Source organism: Rhinopithecus bieti, unplaced genomic scaffold (assembly GCF_001698545.2).
Source record: "Rhinopithecus bieti isolate Rb0 unplaced genomic scaffold, ASM169854v2 scaffold_26020, whole genome shotgun sequence".
NCBI lineage: Eukaryota > Metazoa > Chordata > Mammalia > Primates > Cercopithecidae > Rhinopithecus > Rhinopithecus bieti.
In genome coordinates this window covers 18,687-40,985 of record NW_016811642.1, presented here as the reverse complement: position 1 = coordinate 40,985, position 22,299 = coordinate 18,687, and the positions used below count along the sequence as shown (strand labels likewise).

At 47.6% G+C, this 22,299-nt stretch overlaps 1 protein-coding gene across 1 annotated transcript in view; it reads left to right on the top strand.

The window, feature by feature from the left end:
- The window catches only part of HUWE1 (HECT, UBA and WWE domain containing E3 ubiquitin protein ligase 1), a 147,838-nt gene extending 125,541 nt beyond the window's left edge, over window positions 1–22,297 (top strand). Inside the window, exons 56-79 of the mRNA XM_017894320.1 lie at window positions 693–980; window positions 2,755–3,010; window positions 3,203–3,333; window positions 4,163–4,377; window positions 4,454–4,742; window positions 4,875–4,977; window positions 6,136–6,682; window positions 7,358–7,958; window positions 8,794–8,915; window positions 9,027–9,183; window positions 10,453–10,585; window positions 10,852–11,054; window positions 11,645–11,772; window positions 13,070–13,166; window positions 15,654–15,809; window positions 16,381–16,626; window positions 16,994–17,111; window positions 17,753–17,893; window positions 18,796–19,083; window positions 19,208–19,313; window positions 19,989–20,106; window positions 20,802–20,983; window positions 21,311–21,501; window positions 22,084–22,297. Coding sequence (XP_017749809.1) covers window positions 693–980; window positions 2,755–3,010; window positions 3,203–3,333; window positions 4,163–4,377; window positions 4,454–4,742; window positions 4,875–4,977; window positions 6,136–6,682; window positions 7,358–7,958; window positions 8,794–8,915; window positions 9,027–9,183; window positions 10,453–10,585; window positions 10,852–11,054; window positions 11,645–11,772; window positions 13,070–13,166; window positions 15,654–15,809; window positions 16,381–16,626; window positions 16,994–17,111; window positions 17,753–17,893; window positions 18,796–19,083; window positions 19,208–19,313; window positions 19,989–20,106; window positions 20,802–20,983; window positions 21,311–21,501; window positions 22,084–22,186 — 4,919 coding nt within the window. The 3' untranslated portion in view covers window positions 22,187–22,297. The remainder of the gene's footprint in view (window positions 1–692; window positions 981–2,754; window positions 3,011–3,202; window positions 3,334–4,162; window positions 4,378–4,453; window positions 4,743–4,874; window positions 4,978–6,135; window positions 6,683–7,357; window positions 7,959–8,793; window positions 8,916–9,026; window positions 9,184–10,452; window positions 10,586–10,851; window positions 11,055–11,644; window positions 11,773–13,069; window positions 13,167–15,653; window positions 15,810–16,380; window positions 16,627–16,993; window positions 17,112–17,752; window positions 17,894–18,795; window positions 19,084–19,207; window positions 19,314–19,988; window positions 20,107–20,801; window positions 20,984–21,310; window positions 21,502–22,083) is intronic.
- The last annotated feature ends 2 nt before the right edge of the window (window positions 22,298–22,299 follow it).

The following is a 22,299-nucleotide window of genomic DNA, read 5'->3' as shown; positions in this document are numbered from 1 at the left end:
CAGCACTTTGGGAGGCTGAGGCAGGTGGATTGCTTGAGCTTAGGAGTTTGAGACCAGCCTGGGCAACATGGCAAGACCCTGTCTCTACTAAATATACAAAAAATTATTCAGGTGTGGTGGCACATGCCTATAGTCTCAGCTACTTGGGAGACTAAGGTGGGAGGATCACCTGAGCCCGGGAGGTGAAGGCTGCAGTGAGCCATGATTGTGCCACTACACTCCAGCCTGGGCAACAGTGAGACCCTGTCCGATAAAAAACAAAAAGAGTTTTGAAGTAAATTCTCACCATTTCTTGCTCCAAACAGATGAAGTGGGAGGATCAATCGGATTTTGGTAGTTAGATTTTCTGTGTACCTACAGAGACATTTAGCCTCACCCTATATGGCCTGAAATCTTCTCCCTTCCACCTGGAGGTCACAGAAGGGATTTTATTCTTAGGATCCACAGAGTCAGAGCTGCAGTTCTTGCATTCTTGGGACAGAGATAGCACTGTGCCTTAGCCTTCATCCTTAGTATACCAGACCAGAGATATTCCTTTGTGGGGGAACATCTTTGAGGGGGGAGCATTTTCATTGTGGGGGTAATCACTGGCTGGGTGGGATACTTGTCAGGCCACATTTGCTGATTGGGGTGGCCTCCATTATCATTGGCTGGTTGCCCCTTAACCACTATTGTTGTTCTTTCCGAGAAAGATGGGACGCCTATGCCTGACAGCTACCCAACAACCCCATCTTCAACTGATGCAGCTACATCTGAGTCCAAGGAGACCCTTGGCACTCTGCAATCCTCACAACAGCAACCAACACTCCCAACCCCACCAGCTTTGGGAGAGGTTCCTCAGGAGCTGCAGTCCCCAGCTGGAGAAGGGGGCAGCTCTACACAGCTATTGATGCCTGTAGAGCCAGAGGAATTGGGTCCTACAAGGCCAAGTGGGGAAGCAGAAACAACTCAGATGGAGTTATCCCCAGCTCCCACTATAAGTGAGTAGAATTTCAACATTTGGGAAGGATGGAACAAGAGGGAAGAAAGGATGTCTTTGTAGCTTCTCTTTGCTCTCTTGCTTGAGAGAAATAGTCGGAGCTCAACTTCTCAAATAATAAGATCTCATCTTGCACATTCACTTTCTTAAGTGAAGTTGAGGTCCTGAACTAGGGATAGTTGAATGTCTAACGATACTGGTGATGATACCAACAGTTCATTGAGGCAGTTACTCTGTTCCTGGGCTATCACCCCAGGCTTATTATTTAAAAACAACTCTCCAGCTTTGCATGGTGGCTCATAATCCCAACACTTTGGGAGGCCGAGGCAGGGGGATCATTTGAGCTCAGGAGTTTGAGACCAGCCTGGGCAACATAGTGAGACCCCATCCCTATTGGGCGGGGGGAACTCCAAAATCGATGGTGTTATTTACATGAGTAAACTGAAACTCAGAAATGAAATAATTAACCCAAGTCACTCTATAAGTGGTTGAACTGGAATTAAAATCCAGATCTGTCTGACTTTAAAGCTTACTCTCCTTTCACAGTTTCCAGGATGGCAAGCATGTCACCCCACAGTTAGAGCTCTCCCATTCTCCTGGCAGACACTGTTTATCTCATTACATTATTTCTCACTGGTTTGAAATGGGGTCTCAAAAGTCTTCTTAGCAGTATTTCAACATAATACATAATTCAGGATAAATTGATACCTGCTTGCCATCCCTGTTCTATACCATCTTGCTTGTGAAGTTCTCTGGAGAGACCTTTAAGGTGTCAGTTTTTTCTTTCAAGGAACCTTGTTTATTTTATTTTATTTTACTTTATTTTTATTTATTTATTTTTTTTTTTTTGAGAGAGAGTCTCACTCTGTCACCCAGGCTGGAGTGCAGTGGTGTGGGCTTGGCTCACTGCAACCTCTGCCACCCGAGTTCAAGTGATTGTCCTGCCTCAGCCTCCCAAGTAACTGGGACTACAGGTGCACGCCACCATGCCTGGCTGATTTTTGTATTTTTAGTAGAGACAAGGTTTTGCCATGTTGGCCAGGCTGATCTGGAACTCCTGACCTCAGGTGATCGACACGCCTCAGCCTCACAGAGTGCTGGGATTACAGGCGTGAGCCACCATGCCCTACTGAAACCTTGTTTCTTTAGAGAACCACAGGATATAGGATATACACGTGCAAGTGGTGCCTGCAGTCAATCAAAGTGAAAAAAATCCCTTACCCAGGCTGGGCACGGTGGCTAACACCTGTAATCCAAGCACTTTGGGAGGCCGAGGCAGGTGGATCATGAGGTCAGGAGTTCAAGATCAGCCTGGCCAAGATGGTGAAACCCCATCTCTACTAAAAACACAAAAAATTAGCCAGGCGTGGTAGCAGGTGCCTGTAGTCCCAGCTACTGGGGAGACTGAGGCAGAGAATTGCTTGAACCCGGGAGACGGAGGTTGTAGTCAGCCGAGATTGTGCCACTGCACTCCAGCTGGGCCACAGAATGAGACCCCATCTCCAAAAAAAAAAAAAAAAAATCCCTTACCTGGGTTGCCTAGGGAAGATGTTTCACAGGCATGCCTGGAACACAGTAAATGTTCAAGAATTGATAGAAAGGGCTTGAGCTGAATCTTAAAAATCTCAAAGTGAGATTGAGAGGGAGACAGCAAGGGAGAAGTGAGAAGTCTGAGCTGAGATGCCCCTAAGGAAGCAGCTCTATCAAAGACCTTGTCTGTCATTTTGCCCCGTTTCCAGATAGAAGCCTAACCTCTCCCTATGACTTTTTCGTAGCCTCTCTTTCCCCAGAGAGAGCTGAGGATTCTGATGCACTGACGGCTGTCAGCAGTCAGCTGGAAGGCTCTCCTATGGATACAAGCAGCCTGGCTTCCTGTACCCTAGAGGAGGCTGTGGGTGATGCTTCAGCAACTGGCAGTTCTGAGCAGCCCAGAGCAGGCAGCTCCACTCCTGGGGATGCCCCACCAGCTGTGGCGGAAGTGCAAGGCAGGAGTGATGGGTCAGGGGAATCTGCCCAGCCACCTGAGGACAGGTAAGCATGTGTGGGCAAAAGAAGGGTAGGATATATTAGAGGGTCTTTCAAAGCACATTTCATACTTGTCAACTAATGGACATGCTTGTTATGCTGGGGAGATAAACCTGGTTTCTGTGAGAAAGGGGTATTGTAGGACTGTATTATAAACGAGAAGACATAATACAACAACCTGAGCATGATTTCCCTCAGCTCCCCCCCTGCATCCTCTGAGAGCTCTTCGACCAGAGATTCTGCCGTGGCCATTTCTGGAGCAGATTCCCGAGGAATCCTAGAAGAGCCATTGCCTTCAACAAGCAGTGAAGAAGAAGATCCCCTTGCAGGTGAGCTCCATGTATGCCCAGGTCATCCTGGGATTGTTTTGGCTTCTAGTGGCCCTTGGCATGGAAATGCCCACCAGCCAAACAGTTCCATTCAGGTGGAGGGCATGTATGTGGGAGGACTGACAATAAGGGGGGTGCTGGTGTGGCATAATGAAATGGGTCCAGCCTTAGGAGTCAAACTGATCTTGGCTCACTCAAATTCCCCCACTCTGCCACTTCTACCTTTTACAACCTAGGGTCATTATTTAATTTCTGTGATCATGAATGATACCGAGGGGGTGATGATATCTGCGTGGTAGGTTATTTATAAAGGGTAAGTAACAGTGCATGCAGTCTAGCAAATAACAAAAGCTATTCTGAGCCCAGGGAAAGTGGGGTGGGCCTTCTCTGCGTCCCATGTCTTGCAAGCAGTGAAGACATACACACTGGTTTCCCTCAAGCAGTGACATAGGTTTATTTTCTCCAAGTACATATTAGGCACAAATAGAGGTATGAGAGGCTGGGTATGGTGGCTCATGCCTGTAATCCTGAAAATTTGGGAAGCAGAGGTCAGAGGATCACTTGAAGCCAAGAGTTTAAGACCAGCCTGGGCAACACAGGGAGACCCCGTCTGTACGAAAATATATATGTAAATTAGCCAGGCATTTTGGTGCATGCCTGTAGTCCCAGCTACTCAAGAGGCTGAGGCAGGAAGACTTGAGCCCAGGAGCTCAACACTGCAGTGAGTCAAGGGTTGCACCACTACACTCCAGCCTGGGCAACAGACCAAGACCCCATCTCAAAAATTTAATAAGGCGTGAATCCCTTTACATGTTATATCTCCCCTCAGGTATCAGTCTCCCTGAAGGCGTGGACCCCTCTTTTCTGGCTGCCCTGCCTGATGACATCCGTCGGGAAGTTCTACAGAACCAGCTAGGCATTCGTCCACCAACCCGGACTGCCCCCTCCACAAATAGCTCAGCGCCTGCAGTGGTGGGGAATCCTGGTGTGACTGAAGTGAGCCCTGAGTTTCTGGCTGCCCTGCCTCCAGCTATTCAGGAGGAAGTATGTGAGCGGGAAGGTGGTGGGGCCAGGCTGCCTGGCAGGAGAGATGCCCTCATTGACTTCTTCTGCTCCATAGGTACTGGCACAGCAGAGAGCTGAGCAGCAGCGACGAGAACTGGCACAGAATGCCAGCTCAGACACCCCTATGGACCCTGTGACCTTCATCCAGACTCTGCCCTCAGACCTGCGCCGTAGTGTCCTAGAGGATATGGAGGACAGTGTGTTAGCTGTGATGCCACCTGACATTGCAGCTGAGGCTCAAGCCCTGAGACGAGAGCAGGAAGCCCGGCAGCGACAGCTCATGCATGAGCGTCTGTTTGGGCACAGTAGCACCTCCGCACTCTCTGCTATTCTCCGAAGCCCGGGTACAGAGGGAGGCAAGTGGGAGGGCTCTCAAAAGCTTTAGCTAGATGAGGCTGTATTTTCTTACCTTTGTATTACCTGTATCCAATTTACACCCTCTTCACAATCTCAGTTTTCTTTTTCTTTCCTTCCAGCTTTCACCAGTCGCCTAAGTGGCAACCGTGGGGTCCAATATACTCGCCTTGCTGTGCAGAGAGGTGGCACCTTCCAGATGGGGGGTGGCAGCAGCCATAACAGGTACCTTTGTCTATTTTTACCTTACTATATCACCACTCAAGTCTACTAGCCCAACTCCCTTAGCTTTATAGGTGGAGAAGCTAAAATCCTGACAGGCAGGATGGATGGTCTCTCTTAAGCCATTTCCTTGAATAAGTGAGAGAGCCAGATCCTTGGACTCCCCATTCAGAAAACTACACCTTTTGGTTAGTCTTGCTGCTGAAGACCACAATCACAAAAGCAGGCTGGCAGCAGGTGCTAACTATGGTTTTAACGAGAAGGAACACCACTTGTCTCCCATGCAAGTAGTAAAACAACTAACAGCTGCCTTGAGTTTATAACACCTAGGCTAGGGAAGTATAGAGGAGTGAGTTAGCCAGGCTAAAACAGAGTGGGCCTGACATGGCAAAATGTGAAAGGAGTGATTGGTTGCTATAAGGCCACAAACTCCTGGTAGTCTAGAGAAGGCAGAAACTAGCATTGTCTCCTAGACTTAGGTACAGTCGGAGTTTACCAGTCTATGGATGACACCTGGGCTGGAATCTCTGCTGTCTTCTCAGTCGCTGTGTGATGTAGGGCAAGTCACTTAACCTGTTTGAGCCTCTTGTTTATCATCTCAAAAATGGGTGGTTCTCGGCCAGGTGTCGTGGCTCACGCCTATAATCCCAGCACTTTGGGAGGCTGAGGCAGGTGGATCACTTGAGTCCAGGTGTTCAAGACCAGCCTAGGCAACATGGCAAACCTGATCTCTACTAAAAATACAATAAGTAGTCGGGCATGGTGGCACACACTAGTAATCCCAGCTACTCAGGAGGCTGAGGCACGAGAATCACTTGAACCCCGGGGGGTGGAGGTTGCAGTGAGCCGATATCGCGCCACTGCACTCCATCCTGGGTGACAGAGTGAGACTCCATCTCATCATAAAGCTGGTGGGGGTGGGGGTTGATTCTCTAAGCTGTACAGCAGCCCTGAAAGGATGATGTACAGTCATTGTAAAGTGCGTGGTACATAGTAGACACCCAAGAGGGCAGCTGTTACTATGAAGAGCCCTTGGACTGGACACCCTCCTTTCTCAAGCTTCCTTGGAGATACCCAGCTCATTCCCCTCTCCCATTCTTATGCCTAATCCCAGAGCTCTAGCCACTGAAGTGTTACCCAAAAACCATGTTCTGTTTCCAGGCCTTCTGGCAGTAATGTAGATACTCTCCTCCGTCTCCGAGGACGGCTCCTTCTGGACCACGAAGCCCTTTCTTGTCTCCTGGTCCTACTTTTTGTGGATGAGCCAAAGCTCAATACTAGCCGTCTACACCGAGTACTGAGAAATCTCTGCTACCATGCCCAGACCCGCCACTGGGTCATCCGCAGTCTGCTCTCCATCTTGCAGCGCAGCAGTGAGAGTGAGCTATGCATTGAAACACCCAAACTCACTACAAGTGAGGAAAAGGGCAAAAAATCAAGCAAGAGCTGTGGGTCAAGTAGCCATGAGAACCGTCCCCTGGACCTGCTACACAAGATGGAGTCGAAGAGCTCCAACCAGCTTTCCTGGCTCTCGGTATCCATGGATGCAGCCCTAGGCTGCAGGACTAATATATTTCAGATCCAGCGTTCGGGGGGGCGTAAACATACAGAGAAGCATGCAAGTGGTGGCTCCACTGTCCACATCCACCCCCAAGCTGCTCCTGTTGTCTGCAGACACGTTTTGGACACACTCATTCAATTGGCCAAGGTGAGGGTTTCGAACCCAACTCCTGGGGATGGAAGAAGGGTGGCAGCAAGAGCCTGGGTGAAAGTTGAACACTAAGCAGGCTAGCATGTCTTTTGCTCTTAAGTGTTGAGCCCTGTATTGTTTCTGGGGATTGTCCTATATATTCCTGGGGTTTTTTCATTCTTTTCCATTTTTATGTATTATCTTAATCATCAAAACAACTGGGCTATATGATTCCTGTTTTACAGATGAAGAACCTGGGATTCAGAACATTTTATTCATTTTGTCATATGATTAGAAAGTGATGGAGCTGGACCTAGAATTTAGTGTTCTTTCGATAATAAGCATTGCTGCCATCTATCAAAGGCCTGCCTTGTGCCAGGCACTGTGCAATACATCATGTCGTTTAATCTCCAACAACTTTGCAAGGAAGTGTAGTTATCCTCTCCATTTTATAAGTGCAGAGACTAAAACTCAGGAAAAGTTTGCTCGTGAGTCTGTATTGCTACAAAGCCCTCATTCATTTATCTAGGCTGCTTTACTATCTGTTGGATAAAACTCTTATATGACATATCCCCCAATATTTACCAAAATTGTCCGAAGGAGAGTCTGGGAACCAGTTGTCTTTTCCCTATCAGGAAGGCTCATCCTCTGTGAAGACGTCCTAGACCAAGCCTGTCCTCCTTTTCCCGGCAGGTATTTCCCAGCCACTTCACACAGCAGCGGACCAAAGAAACAAACTGTGAGAGTGATCGGGAAAGGGGCAATAAGGCCTGTAGCCCATGCTCCTCACAGTCCTCCAGCAGTGGCATTTGCACAGACTTCTGGGACTTATTGGTAAAACTGGACAACATGAATGTCAGCCGGAAAGGCAAGAACTCTGTGAAGTCAGTGCCAGTGAGCGCTGGCGGTGAGGGGGAAACCTCTCCATACAGCCTTGAGGCCTCTCCACTGGGGCAGCTCATGAACATGTTGTCACACCCAGTCATCCGCCGGAGCTCTCTCTTAACTGAGAAACTCCTCAGACTCCTTTCTCTCATCTCAATTGCTCTCCCAGAAAACAAGGTGTCAGAAGCACAGGCTAATTCTGGCAGCGGTGCTTCCTCCACCACTACTGCCACCTCAACCACATCTACCACCACCACCACTGCCGCCTCCACCACGCCCACACCCCCTACCGCACCCACCCCTGTCACTTCTGCTCCAGCCCTGGTTGCTGCCACGGCTGTTTCCACCATTGCCGTAGCTGCTTCGACCACAGTGACGACCCCCACGACTGCTACCACTACTGTTTCAAGTAAGTGTGGATGTAGACTGGGAGCTGTAGGGTGTATACTGTTGCACCCACTTCACCCCCTTTTCCATCCAGATAGTTCTCCCTCAGTGATAGCAATCAGCTTGGTTTGTGTTTGTGAGAGCAGAATGTGTCCATTCTCAACCTCATCTGTCCCAGTTCTCTCACTCTCCCTTCCTCCATCCCCGTCTCTCTTTCTCTCTCTCTCTCACTCTCTCCCCTGCCTCTCATACACACACACCTTTGAAGGTCAGCAGGCATTCACTGAATGTGGCTTCCCTAGGCTAGGCACCAAAAGGAGGAAAGAAAGTTCCATCCTCAGGGAATTCCCAGCCTTTCCAGTCTTGTTGAGGGAGCCAGTTCTCATGGGAAATAGTTAAAGGGCAGGCAGGATACAGTGTGATTCAGAGTAACGAGATCATCCCCGGAAATAAATGGAAATCTGTCCCTGCTACAAATTAGTAAGAATTATCTGAAGAAGTAGGTTTTGAAGAATAGAGGGGGCCATAATGGTGGGGGAATAGTTGGAAGAAATGCCTGGGGTTCTTGATCAGCTTAGAAGTTACAGTCATAGGAGTCCTCTTTGAGTTGATGGTGAGACCTGATTGCACCACTGCATTCTAGCTTGAGCAACAGAGCGAGACCCTGTCTCTAATAAAAAATAAAAAGCTTTTAGCATCCCAAGTCATTTAGATTTGCCTTTGGTGAGTGGGTTTTCCTTTTCAGTACTTTCCCATTTTGAAGCCCTGGGCAATTCAGTGATTCCTTGGTTTTGTCACTTAGTTCCTGGCTTGTGAGTTTCACAGAGGCTTACATTGTTCTGTCTGTTTTCTCAAAGTTTCTGCCACTACTAAGAGCAGCAAATCTCCAGCGAAGGTGGGTGATGGGGGCAGCAGCAGTACAGACTTTAAGATGGTGTCCTCTGGCCTCACTGAAAACCAGCTACAGCTCTCTGTAGAGGTGAGTCCAAGCTCTTCTGACCTGCTAAGACTTGGGGAGAAAGGATAAACAGGGTAGATAATGATTTTGTTCTCAGGCTGGAGTTTACGCCTCCTGTCTTCTTTTTCTCAGGTGTTGACATCCCACTCTTGTTCTGAGGAAGGCTTAGAGGATGCAGCCAACGTACTACTGCAGCTCTCCCGGGGGGACTCTGGGACCCGGGACACTGTTCTCAAGCTGCTACTGAATGGAGCCCGCCATCTGGGTTATACCCTTTGTAAACAAATAGGTAATAGCAGGAGTAAAGCATTCTCTCTTTCTGAAAGTTTCCATTTAGGTGCTTCCTCTTTCTGGAATCCTTTCCTGAATCCCCAAGCTGAATCAGATACCTCCATGTCCCTATAACACAGCCTCCATGCTCCCTCTGTTGTAACACAGATTACCCTGGGTTATCATCTGTTTTCCTCTGCTCAGTTATTTGAAAGCAAGGCTGGGTTTGTCTCCTCATCCCCGCTGCCCGGCACACATTGGTGCTTAATAAAGGGAAAAAAGAATACGTGGGAACAGCAGTGCCGTTCTTCTCCATGCTGGGCACTCATAATAACCCTGTGATAAGACTGCTGAGGCAGCTTCACCCCTTCAAAGTATGTGCCTACACTGCATTCAGCCTCAGGAATTATAGAGTCAGAATAGTACTCTCTGCTCTTGTGTAATTTTGAAGATACAAACATTCTAAGAACAGTTACAAATTGCCTAGTTTCTATCATCTTCCTCCCTGTTTTACTGAGAAGAAAGCCAAAACCCAGGGTGATAAAGTGATTGGACCAAGGAGTACAGCCAGGTTTTCTTTCAACATAGAATCTCTCTACCCTGTCCCACCCTCATCCCAATCATGAGTCTCCCTAGATCTTGGCTACCTACTTAGTTCTGTCTCTCCTTCACTCTCATGTCCCTAAGTCTGGGGTGATAGGAGAGTTGGTTGGCCTATATAACTCAGGGTGTTCTTTGCTGCATGAAAATTACAACATTCTTCCAGAAAGAATTTGGCCTCTGACCTTTCTCTCTTGGCTGCCACCATCTATTCCACACCTATGGGCCAGGCACTGTCTAGGCAGTCTACCATATAATTATCTCTTAATTCTTATAGCAACCTTGTGAGGTTAGGCAGTAATATTCCCAATATTAATATTGGTAAGCAAATTGGGCAAAGGGTCAAGAAATTTGCCTGAAACCACCACAGAACCTCAGTAATTTTGAGAGATATATGGGATTTCAATCATGATCTGTCTAGCTCCAGAGGAGATACTGTTTCTCTTCTACATGAAACTCATTTCATACAGATTCAGCAGATCCCTGTGGCCATAGGTAAATTGATAGTCCCAGGTGACGATCCATGGACACGCATAAAAAGCTGAACAGAGCACGATTCCAGCTCACTCTAGGTTCTTTGCAGCTGAGCAACGAAGAGTGGCCTAAGCAGGTGTCTTAGAGAGATTTGGCTTTTAGCCACTTTACCAGGGGAGTCTCTGAACACTTGCTGACTCCTCTGCCTGCTCAGGTACCCTGCTGGCCGAGCTGCGGGAATACAACCTCGAGCAGCAGCGGCGAGCCCAATGTGAAACCCTCTCTCCTGATGGCCTGCCCGAGGAGCAGCCACAGACCACCAAGCTGAAGGGCAAAATGCAGAGCAGGTGGGTGGTAGCCACCATTTGACTGGGGGCTTGGATCTGGGATATTCTGGAAGATGGCTCTTGCTGGTTTCCTGGTCTTTTTTATTTCTCTGGGTGATTTTCGTATCTTTCCTATACACACTTGACCCGTTTTATTCTACTTTCTACTTGGAAGATTTCCTTCTGAGTTTCCTTACCCCTCTGGTTGACACCAGGAAGCCTTGCTTGCTTTGGGTGTTTATACTTTGATGCTGTCAATATACGCAAGCCACCTCTACACTATCCAGGTTTGACATGGCTGAGAATGTGGTAATTGTGGCATCTCAGAAGCGACCTTTGGGTGGCCGGGAGCTCCAGCTGCCTTCTATGTCCATGTTGACATCCAAGACATCTACCCAGAAGTTCTTCTTGAGGGTACTACAGGTCATCATCCAGCTCCGGGACGACACGCGCCGGGCTAACAAGAAAGCCAAGCAGACAGGCAGGCTAGGTATGGAACTAGAGTGTCCAGTTGAGGGGAAGGGTTGGTGGCGGTAAAGCCAGAGTCCTTGGAGGTGCAGGACTTAACGGCCTGTCTCCTTCCTGTTTGACCTTTCCAAAAGGAAAATGATTATCCTTTTTTCAGAATGTTGATGGCTGCATTCTACATCTCATTCAAGCTATCTGCGTAGGCAATTCATTAGGGGGAGCGGGAATTAAGCGGGAGTGGAAATCTGGCAGGGAAGTTGGGGCCAACCTTTTGCTGAACAAGACTTAACTCACTAGGTGCATCTCCTTTCTGCTTCCTTGGTCATTTCTAACTAAGCCGTGGCTTGACAAATCATTTTCCCTACCTCTTTCCTCCTGTCCCACAGAACCCTCTCGCACAAAACCATCTGTCTGTCTAGCATCATCCCCCCTGCCCTTATCTGTAATGGTAAATCTTAGCGCCTGATGATGAGTACTCTGAAGCTTCCTGAGCTAAAGCTCAAAAGACCTCAGCAAGATGCCCTGTGGCAGCCCAGGAGATAGGAGAGAGAATATTGGGCTTTCCCTCTTCCTATATTTTATATCTTGCCTTCCTCTTTCTCTTTCTCCCAGGTTCCTCCGGTTTAGGCTCAGCTAGCAGCATCCAGGCAGCTGTTCGGCAGCTGGAGGCTGAGGCTGATGCCATTATACAAATGGTACGTGAGGGTCAAAGGGCGCGGAGACAGCAACAAGCAGCAACGGTTAGCATGATGCCTGTGGCCCCTCATTCATTTGTCTCTCCACTCATCCCCCCACCATGTCATCAGTGGGGTTTCATTGCCTTTACCTTGTATGCTTTTGCATTAAGTTTGCTATATGAATGCTTCTGGACAAAAGGGTTACTTTCTGTTGGTGTTTTCCTATTTGTTGATTGGTTTGTTGGTTTGATTTGATTTAAAGCTTGGCCATCATACCCCACTCCCAGCTATCCAGTCAACAGTGGCGCTTTTGCAAACTGCCTGATGCTAAGTGTTGTCTGGGTTCTGAGGGGATATGGGGTGAAGTTTTTTTTCAGTCTCATGGAACAATGCAGGTACATCAGAAACATCTCAGGAATCCTACCATTGAAAGTCCCCCAAGCTTGGTACATATCCCACACAGCCACTTCTGTCTGTGGCTGCTCCCTCCACCCTGCCCTCTGCCTTTATTCTCTGTAATCCCTTGGTACCTAGGCACTCAGGCACTTTTAGGAGGAAACCTTCAGGTACTTAAATAGCCAACTCAGTGTTGGGGTCCCGGCATTGAGTGGCTGCAGTAAAAGCCTGGCATCACATGTGTATGCTGTGGCACTCCCTCATTGTTTTCCTGTCCTTGCAACATGTAAGTTACCTTTCCAAGGTCCAAGAAAGGTATCCTAAGACCTGATATTTCTTTGCATATAATTACTGTTATACAGTATGGTTTTATTGAATAGGCAGGGAAAAGCCTTGAACTTAGGGGAAGTGACTCCAAGAAGGTAGAAAGGGAAAATAAAAGCTGTTATTCTGGAGTATTTTTTCTGCCTAGTCTCTTTCCCATTACCCGAAAAGATGTTGGCTTTTTAAATAATCCCACTCATGAGAGGTTGCTCTAATTCTCCTGTTATTCCCCCTTTTGTGAGCAAACAGAAACAAAGAGCAAACCTACCTTCCACCCATCTGAATCTCTTACACACACACACACACACACACACACACACACACACACACACACCCCAGAAGACGACGAAGTCTGTATACAGGAGGCTAGTTCTGACTGGTCACAGATCTGGATTGTAGACTGTAGGAAATGTAGGCATCCGAGGAGCTGTTGGGAAAAGCTTGGAAAACTTACACTGGAGAAAAGCAGAAGAGTTGGGAAAGGCATCCTTTTGTCCTGGATAGCTACAGTTTCCCCACCCAAATATGGGAAGTTTCTTTGCAAGCTCAATGTATGAGAAGTGGAAGGGCCAACCTCTAGCCTGCCTCTAAGGAAAGCAGAGTTGCACCCTTATGTGATTTTTGTCTCCCTTTTATCCAGTCGGAGTCTAGCCAGTCAGAGGCATCTGTCCGGAGGGAGGAATCACCCATGGATGTGGACCAGCCATCTCCCAGTGCTCAAGATACTCAATCCATTGGTCAGTACTACTTCCTGTTTCCAGCCGAGCAAAAGTCTTCTGGAATGTCTGCTGAATCCTCTGCTCCCAGCATATATAAGCCCGTGTTTTCCCATTTCTTCCAGTAAACCCTGGTTTCTGTAAATGATAACAGGTGTTTGACAACCAAGGCACACTTTTCTTTCCTGTAGTAAAGAAACTATATGGTGGGATATTATGCATTCAGACAGCATGTTTTTGTGGGATTTTTTGTTATTGTGGTGGTGGTTTTTGAGACAGTCTCCCTCTGTTGCCAGGCTGGAATGCAGTGGCACGATCTCTGCTCACTGCAACCTCTGCCTCCTGGGTTCAAGCAATTCTCATGTCTCAGTCTCCCGAGTAGCTGGGATTACAGGCACACGCCACCACACCTGGCTAGTTTTCGTATTTTTTTTTAGTAGAGACGGAGTTTTGCCATGTTGTCCAGGCTGGTCTCGAACTCCTGACCTCAGGTGAGCCACCGCGCCCAGCCCAGCATGTGTTTTAAAACTTTTGTTTTATTATTGAGGCAGGGTCTTTCTCCGCCACCTAAGCTAGGATGCAGTAACGCAGTCATAGCTCACTGCAACCTCAAACTTCTGGGCTCAGTCAGTCCTCCTGCCTCGGCTATGAGTAGCTGGGATTATAAGGGACAGGCCACCATGCCCAGCTAATTTTTTTTATTTTTGTAGGAATGGAGTCTCACTATGTTGCCCAGGCTGGTCTTGAACCCCTGGCCTCAAGCCATCCTCTCACTTCATTCTCCCATGTTTTATTTATTTATTTATTTATTTTTGAGATGTAGTCTCGCTTTGTCGCCCAGGGTGGAGTGCCAGTGGTGCCATCTCGGCTCACTGCAACCTCCGCCTCCTGGGTTAAAGTGATTGTCCTGCCTCAGCCTCCCAAGTAGATGGGATTACAGGCGTCCGCCACCATGCCCGGCTAATTTTTTTTTTTTTTTTTTTTTTTGTATTTTTAGTAGAGACAGGGTTTCGCCATATTGGCCAGGCTGGTTTCAGACTCCTGACCTCAGGTAATCCACCCGCTTCGGCCTCCCAAAGTGCTGGGATTACAGGTATGAGCCACAACCGACCAGCCTTAGTCTCCCATGTTTTAATTCTTGGCTCCCCCATTTACTGGCTCTGGGACCTGAGGCAAACCTCTTCGTTAGGTTTCCTTGTTTAAAATAGGAATGTTCAGTTCTTAGGATTAAATGAGTTAACACATGTATAGTGGTTAGAGAAGCCTTGTAGGACAACCATTGTTGAAATGCTGTATTAAGTCATTTACTTTTCATCAGGATTTGGGGAGATAGATGTTATTCCTGTGTTCTGTATTCACCTTCTTTTACCTAAAGTAATATGATTTGCAAGTACCAGAGCCAGGATTCAAACCTAAGGCTGTCACAACCTTGAAGAATAGTCAGGATTTGGGTAAAGAATGAACAGCAAAGGTCAAGAAGAAACCTAAGCAGGGCAGGTGTATGGGGGTTGGGGGTTGATGAGGAAACAGTCACTCCCCACCCAGAAGATGGGGCTGGGTCTTGCTGCTGAGCAGAGGTTAGAATAAGCCCCCAGTGAGTATCAGGAAAAGTACCAGCCATGGGGTTCCATCAGTCACACCATGGCTTCTCAGGGTTTTAAACTGCCCCAGGACAAGATGACTAATTTAGAAGGCATTAGACAGCCGGGCGTGGTGGCTCAGGCCTGTGCACTTTGGGAGGCCAAGGCAAGTGGATCTCAAGGGCAAGAGTTCAAGACCAGCCTGACCAACATGATGAAACCAAGTCTCTACTAAAAATACAAAAATTAGCCGGGCATAGTGGCTTGCGCCTGTAATTCCAGCTACTCAGGAGGCTGAGGCTGGAGAATCACTTGAACCCGGGAGGCAGAGGTTGCAGTGAGCCGAGATCACACCACTGCACTGCAGCCTGGGCAGCAGAACGAGACTCTGTCTCAGAAAAAAAAAGAAAAAGGCATTAGACTTAGGGTTAGAAAGATCTAGTTTGATGTCCTGGTGCTGTCCTCCTCGGAAACTAAAATGAGGAAGAGACAGCCTACTTTCCGAGGCCAGCTGTCAGAATTCAATGACGATAGTGTCCTAAAACGTCATGTGTAAACTGGACAGCAACCATCCAAAACTCCACTGTTGTCACATTACCCTGAGGTAATCCACAGATTCTCTTGAAACTAGTGAGGCGGTGACTAGACTAGCACTGTCCAGATCTGCAGTAGCACCTGTGGCTTTTGAGCACCTTAAATGTGGCTAGTGCCACTGAGGAGCCAGATTCATTATTTTATTTATTCTATTCAATGTAAATGCCATACAGTACAGTCCTAGACCTTGTTTCAGATGTTGCTCGATGAGTACCACTCAATGGCCACTGGTCCCCTCTACTTGCTCTGTATATTAGTTGGTGCATTTGGTCTAGGAAAAGCTAAGTAGAAGGGAAATTTTGAAAACTTTGACTCTCTTCTGTGTGCCCTCCAGCCTCCGATGGAACCCCACAGGGGGAGAAGGAAAAGGAAGAAAGACCACCTGAGTTACCCCTGCTCAGTGAGCAGCTGAGCTTGGATGAGCTGTGGGACATGCTGGGGGAGTGTCTAAAGGAACTAGAGGAATCCCATGACCAGCATGCTGTGCTAGGTGAGTTGTGGGCTAAAGGCCCAGGTCCCAACCCACTGGTCTGCTCTGGGGACTTTCCTGCCAGCTTGTTTTTCTTCCTTCCAGGTTACTCCTCTCAGTGTCTCTGTAATGAGAATTCAAAAGAGAAGCATTTTTTCTCTGACCTCAGTATAAAAAAGATTGACCTTCTCTTTTAATAGCTGGTGTCTTGCACTTTGTAGACAAGGTGAATCTTTATAACTGGTTACCTATCCCATTTTTTTTTGGCTTCAAGGACGTTCCTCTGTGACTTGGTTCTACTATCATATTTCCCTGCAAGTTCTCATTGTTTCTACTTTCTTTTTTTTTTTTTGAATTAGAAATGAGGTCTCACTATGTTGCCCAGGGTGATCTCAAACTCCTGGGCTCAAGCAGTTTTCCCACCTCGGCCTCCCAGATTGCTGGGATCATAGGTGTGAGCCACCACACCTAGCCTAGTTTTCATTATTTCTTCTTCCATATTTATTTTTATAATTTGTTTTTGAGGGCAAACAGGTTTGCATGTTGAAGTTTGCAAAGTAAAATGTTACTTCCCCATCATTCCTACCCCTAGTGCTACAGCCTGCCGTCGAGGCCTTCTTTCTGGTCCATGCCACAGAGCGGGAGAGCAAGCCTCCTGTCCGAGACACCCGTGAGAGTCAGCTGGCACACATCAAGGACGAGCCTCCTCCACTCTCCCCAGCCCCCTTAACCCCAGCCACGCCTTCCTCCCTTGACCCATTCTTCTCCCGGGAGCCCTCATCTATGCACATCTCCTCAAGCCTGCCCCCTGACACACAGAAGTTCCTTCGCTTTGCAGGTACAGGGAACTTTTAGGCTGCCAGGTGTAGAAGGCTTCATTTTAAACAGTATTGTTCCATACAGTTAATCCTTAGCGATTCCATAGAGAGAGAGAGAGAGTGTGTGTGTGTATGTGTGTGTGTGTGTATACACACCTGTGTATGTAAACCCTGCATGGTTTCCCATGGCCTCAGGATACTCAGATTTAGAATAGAAATGCTCAGATTCACGTTCACACCTCAAGGGTTGGCCCTTGGTTTTGATTAGTCCTTTCAAAGCCCTGAAATAAGGAAGAGGAAGGAAGAGAGAGTTACTAGCTGGTGGGCTGTCTTACAGCTTCTGGGGCCCATGATGTGCTTAATTCTTGCTGTCACTTCTCCCCTCAGAGACTCACCGCACTGTGTTAAACCAGATCCTACGGCAGTCCACGACCCACCTTGCTGATGGGCCTTTTGCTGTCCTGGTAGACTACATTCGTGTCCTCGACTTTGATGTCAAGCGCAAGTATGTGTCCTTGATATTGGGGGGTGGAGGGGTGGTGAGAACTCCTCACGTGGTAACTCGCCTCTGAAGTTACTCTTGAGGCCACAAGTTTCCTTTGGTGGCAGCACTTGGAATATAGTGGTGGTGGGGAGGGAAGAGACAGCTGTACCATTGATGGCCATCATACCTAAATACTCCTTGGGCTTCTCCACCCCATCTGCATTTTTCATCAGCAAAGCAGAGTCACATGATTTTTGAACCACACGATTTCTAAAGTTCTGTTTCATCCTTTGGGGGTAGTACAGAAGGCACAGGTGGCCATAGTACACGCACAGCAGGGTTCCAGGGCTTCCACAACACTCCTGGAGTCTTCCCTATGCCTCTCCTCCTCCTGGTGCATGTGTACATGCTTACCTGCTTGTGGCAGAAATCACATGTCACAATCTTTGTGGGTCCTTACTCAGTGGAGGTAAGAAAAATTTAGAGTTGGTAATAAGTGATCTACCTCTCCCAACTACTGGGCATTTCCCAAACAGTGGGGAGCAGAGATCAAAGTGTTTGGAGGATACAAGGAGCATCATTGTGGGTCTTCTTCCTAATCATACAAACAAATTTATTCTGCCACCCTTAATCCTGTCTTCCTTCCTTTTCTACCTCCCAAGATATTTCCGCCAAGAGCTGGAGCGTTTAGATGAGGGGCTCCGGAAAGAAGACATGGCTGTGCATGTCCGTCGTGACCATGTGTTTGAAGATTCCTATCGTGAGCTGCATCGCAAATCCCCTGAAGAAATGAAGAATCGATTGTAAGGACCCAGGAACGGAGAAAAGATGGCGGGTGGGAGGTGGGGTCTCCTGCACAGTAGTGATGGCTTGCTCTAGCCTCAAATTTAGGGAGGTTCTGCCGTCCCTAATAGGAATTACCTATAGGAATCTTGTTTTAGATAATCTTACTGAGTTGTCTTCTATCTTCTGGGCCTGCCCTGCTGGCTGGCCCCTTAGCTAAGCTACCCAACAATTCCCAGACAGACAGGAAAGTCTTTGGTGTTTATAAGGATATACCTGCTGGCTTTGCAATGAGAGCTTTACCGTTGCTATACTAGGAATGCCCATGTATGAGTGGCCTCCACCAAACTGGTAACTGCTCACTGGTGATTCTGAAGCCACCTAGAGGAGATCGGCAGTTCTTGATCGTGAGCATAGGAGCTGATGAGATGAAAGACCTATTCGAGTCATTTAATGATTCCTCCCCATCTCTTGTGTGGGCTCACCATCTGTGTAATCACAAGAAGTCAGGGAGTCTCCCTAGACAGACTATATGCCATGGTCTTCCACCAAATACCTTTAGAGAGTTTGGACTCTGGGCTTACCCCTCTCTAATACCACTTTTCTCCCCTCCCCACTTAACCTAAGCAAGCCTTCATTTATTCCTCTGATACCTTTCCTATTGGTGTTTTCCGGAATATCTGTTAACCTTGACTATTTTGGGACATCTCTGTCAGTGGTGCTTTTGTTTGGTCCCAGATCTCCACCCCACTTCTGGGCTGTGCTGGCACTCTCTCTGTTCACCTCTTCATCTGACACTGCACCCCCAGACACTGCTTCACAGTCTGTCACTCACACAAATGACCGGATGTACTCACACAAATGACTGGATGTATCCTGGGTTTTCTGCACAACTCTTTTCTGCTTCTGCTTTCTTATGCAGGTATATAGTGTTTGAAGGAGAAGAAGGGCAGGATGCTGGCGGGCTCCTGCGGGAGTGGTACATGATCATCTCTCGAGAGATGTTTAACCCTATGTATGCCTTGTTCCGTACCTCACCTGGTGATCGAGTCACCTACACCATCAATCCATCTTCCCACTGCAACCCCAACCACCTCAGCTACTTCAAGTTTGTCGGACGCATTGTGGCCAAAGCTGTATATGACAACCGTCTTCTGGAGTGCTACTTTACTCGATCCTTTTACAAACACATCTTGGGCAAGTCAGTCAGGTGAGGATGAGGCATAGTCCTGGGACTATCCTCAGTCCTGGGGTCTTGTATTTTGTGTCCCATCCTTGTGCTCCCTCTTCCCCCAACCCACAAACCATGACCCTGTATAATTGTGTTTTTCTAGATACACAGATATGGAGAGTGAAGATTACCACTTCTACCAGGGTCTGGTTTATCTACTGGAAAATGATGTCTCCACACTAGGCTATGACCTCACCTTCAGCACTGAGGTAGGTCAAGAAATCCTAATCACAGCACATTCCAGCCAGTATAGAAGATCCATTCCAGGTTCACCTTAGAACTAGCACTGCGTGACTTTCTCATAGTTCTAGGGAAGCATCTTGACTTCTTAAAGCTGCAGCAGGTGTTTGTGAGTGACATCACAAACAGGAAAACCAGGATTTGCAGGCCATTTCCTAGTTTCACCTTTATTTAAAAAATAAATAAATAAATAAAATGCTCTAGTACATAATTCTTCATTCCCAAGGGTAAATGTAGAAATTTTGTACACCAGCTATTGATTGTAGAAAAATTGTACAAATGTAAGTGAGGGGTAAATGAAGGTAATTAAGGTTACTCTTCTCCCAAATTGTTTTCCTAAGAGATTACATTCTGCTATGTATGTTAGCCACTTCCTTTTCCCTTTTACCACTGACAGTTGCCTTACTCTCTTCTGGCTTCTTTGTGGATCTTAGAGCCAAAGAGTATTTTCCTCTTTCCTACCCAAAGCCTTTCCCTATCAGGCGAGTTGCTAGCTGTGAGTAGTGAAAAAAGTCACTATTTTGTATGTACTTGTCTCATCTCTCTGCCCAGGACATGGCAAGGGGTTTAGGGTGTGTTCCTAGGTATCTAATCCCATCCTAGACGAAGTCTGATATGTATGATTGGTGTTTTGGTTGTTCTAGGTCCAAGAGTTTGGAGTTTGTGAAGTTCGTGACCTCAAACCCAATGGGGCCAACATCTTGGTAACAGAGGAGAATAAGAAGGAGTATGTACACCTGGTATGCCAGATGAGAATGACAGGTAGGGGAAATGTTCCTAGTCCTCTAGTTGCTCAATATGAGAAGAGGTCAGACTTGATTCATTTGATAGGCATGTTTTGTTTTCCTCCACTATGACAAAGCCACAAATGCCTTGCACAAAAGACAAAACACTTGATCAAAAATACTTTACTTTGGACGTGGTAGCTCACGCTTGTAATCCCAGCACTTTGGGAGGCCAAGGCAGGTGGTTCAGTCAAGGTCAGGAGTTTGAGACCAGCCTGGCCAACATGGTGAAACCACGTCTCTACTAAAGTAAAAAATTAGCCGGGTGTGGCAGCGTGTGCCTGTAGGCCCAGCTACTTGGGAGGCTGAGGCAGAAGAATTGCTTGAACCTGGGAGGTGGAGGTTACAGTGAGCCGAGGTTGCACCACTCTACTCCAGCCTGGGTGACAGAGACTCCATCTCAAAAAAAAACAAAAAAAACAAAAACAAAAAAAACACCACTGGGCACAGTGGCTCACACTTGTAATCCTAGCACTTTGGGAGGCTGAGGCAGGAGGATAGCTTGAGCCCAGGGAGTTGAGACTAGCCTGGGCAAAATCAACCAGGCGTGGTGGTGCATGCCTGTAGTCCCAGCTAACAGTGGTAGATGGGACCCAGACTGGGGATCTCTGACCTCTACCTCTACAGTTGTGTGAGTTTAGAAATCATGTGGCTTTTTGGTTATCTCACCAGGAGCCATCCGCAAGCAGCTGGCGGCTTTCTTAGAAGGCTTCTATGAGATCATTCCAAAGCGCCTCATTTCCATCTTCACTGAGCAGGAGTTAGAGCTGCTTATATCAGGACTGCCCACCATTGACATCGATGATCTGAAATCCAACACTGAATACCACAAGTACCAGTCCAACTCTATTCAGGTGAGCTGCTGCTGGCATCCCTCTTCATATGGTCCTCTCATATGGTCCTCTAGGCAACGCTAGTTTGTGTGATAACAAATAAACCGGTAGTAGTACTCTTAGAGGACGGTGCATGTAGAAGACAGTCTACCTATATCTAACTCTCTGTTCTCCTGGAGCATAGCCGACTTCTCTTGGCCATCTTATGAATGAAAGGGACTAAAGCTCATCCCACAGAAGGGACTTGCCTCAGATACCAAGTCCAGTCCTATTTCCCAGATTCCATCCCCCTACCCTGCTTCTAGGAGTTTTCTACCTAACACTGGCTTCATGGGTCCCTTCTTACAGATCCAGTGGTTCTGGAGAGCATTGCGTTCTTTCGACCAAGCTGACCGTGCCAAGTTCCTCCAGTTTGTCACGGGTACTTCCAAGGTACCCCTGCAAGGCTTTGCTGCCCTCGAAGGCATGAATGGCATTCAGAAGTTTCAGATCCATCGAGATGACAGGTCCACAGATCGCCTGCCTTCAGCTCACACATGGTAAAAGGAAGGGTTTGTTTCTCCTTTTCAGCGCTTAGATTGAGCTTGCATACTTGATGTTTTCAGGACCCTACCCAAGATTGGGAACGCAAATGTGGCTGAGTCCTGGACCTTGGGTAACTCACAATTTGGTGTTTCTATGGAGGTGATGTTTGAGATGAGATGTGCTAGACACAGTGGGGGCTGGGGAGACACTGGCAGGTAAACAGCACCACAAGAGAGCATGGTGTATTCCAGGACCAGCGTGACTGGAGCAAGGAGGAGTTGCAGGGAGCAGAAGTCTAAAGAGCTCAGCAGAGTGACTCTGAAAATCTCCTTCAAGTTTGCACTTTAGCCTGTGGGCGAGTGAGGCCAGGATGTTTAAGGAGGAGTGACAGGGTCAGATTTTTGGTTTTGGTGCCCGATTGCCAGTTTGGGAGCCAGATCAAGGAGGGCAGACTGGGCTGAGACAAGATTGGGAGTCATCAAGAAGCAGGGAGTTGGTTTCTTCAGGGAGGGGAGGGGCTGGTGGGCACCATGGGAACACACAGATTTGGTTATCTGTCATCCCTCACCACGAACTGATCTTTCTTCTTTCCTTAGTTTTAATCAGCTGGATCTGCCTGCCTATGAGAGCTTTGAGAAGCTCCGCCACATGCTACTATTGGCTATCCAGGAGTGCTCTGAAGGCTTTGGGCTGGCCTAATAAGGCCCTGCCCACCTCTGTGGGTTTTTTTTTTACCATTGTTGGACCTGGGGAGGGGGGAGTTAAAAAAAGAACCAGAAAGAAATTGTCAAAAACCAATAAATGAAATCCNC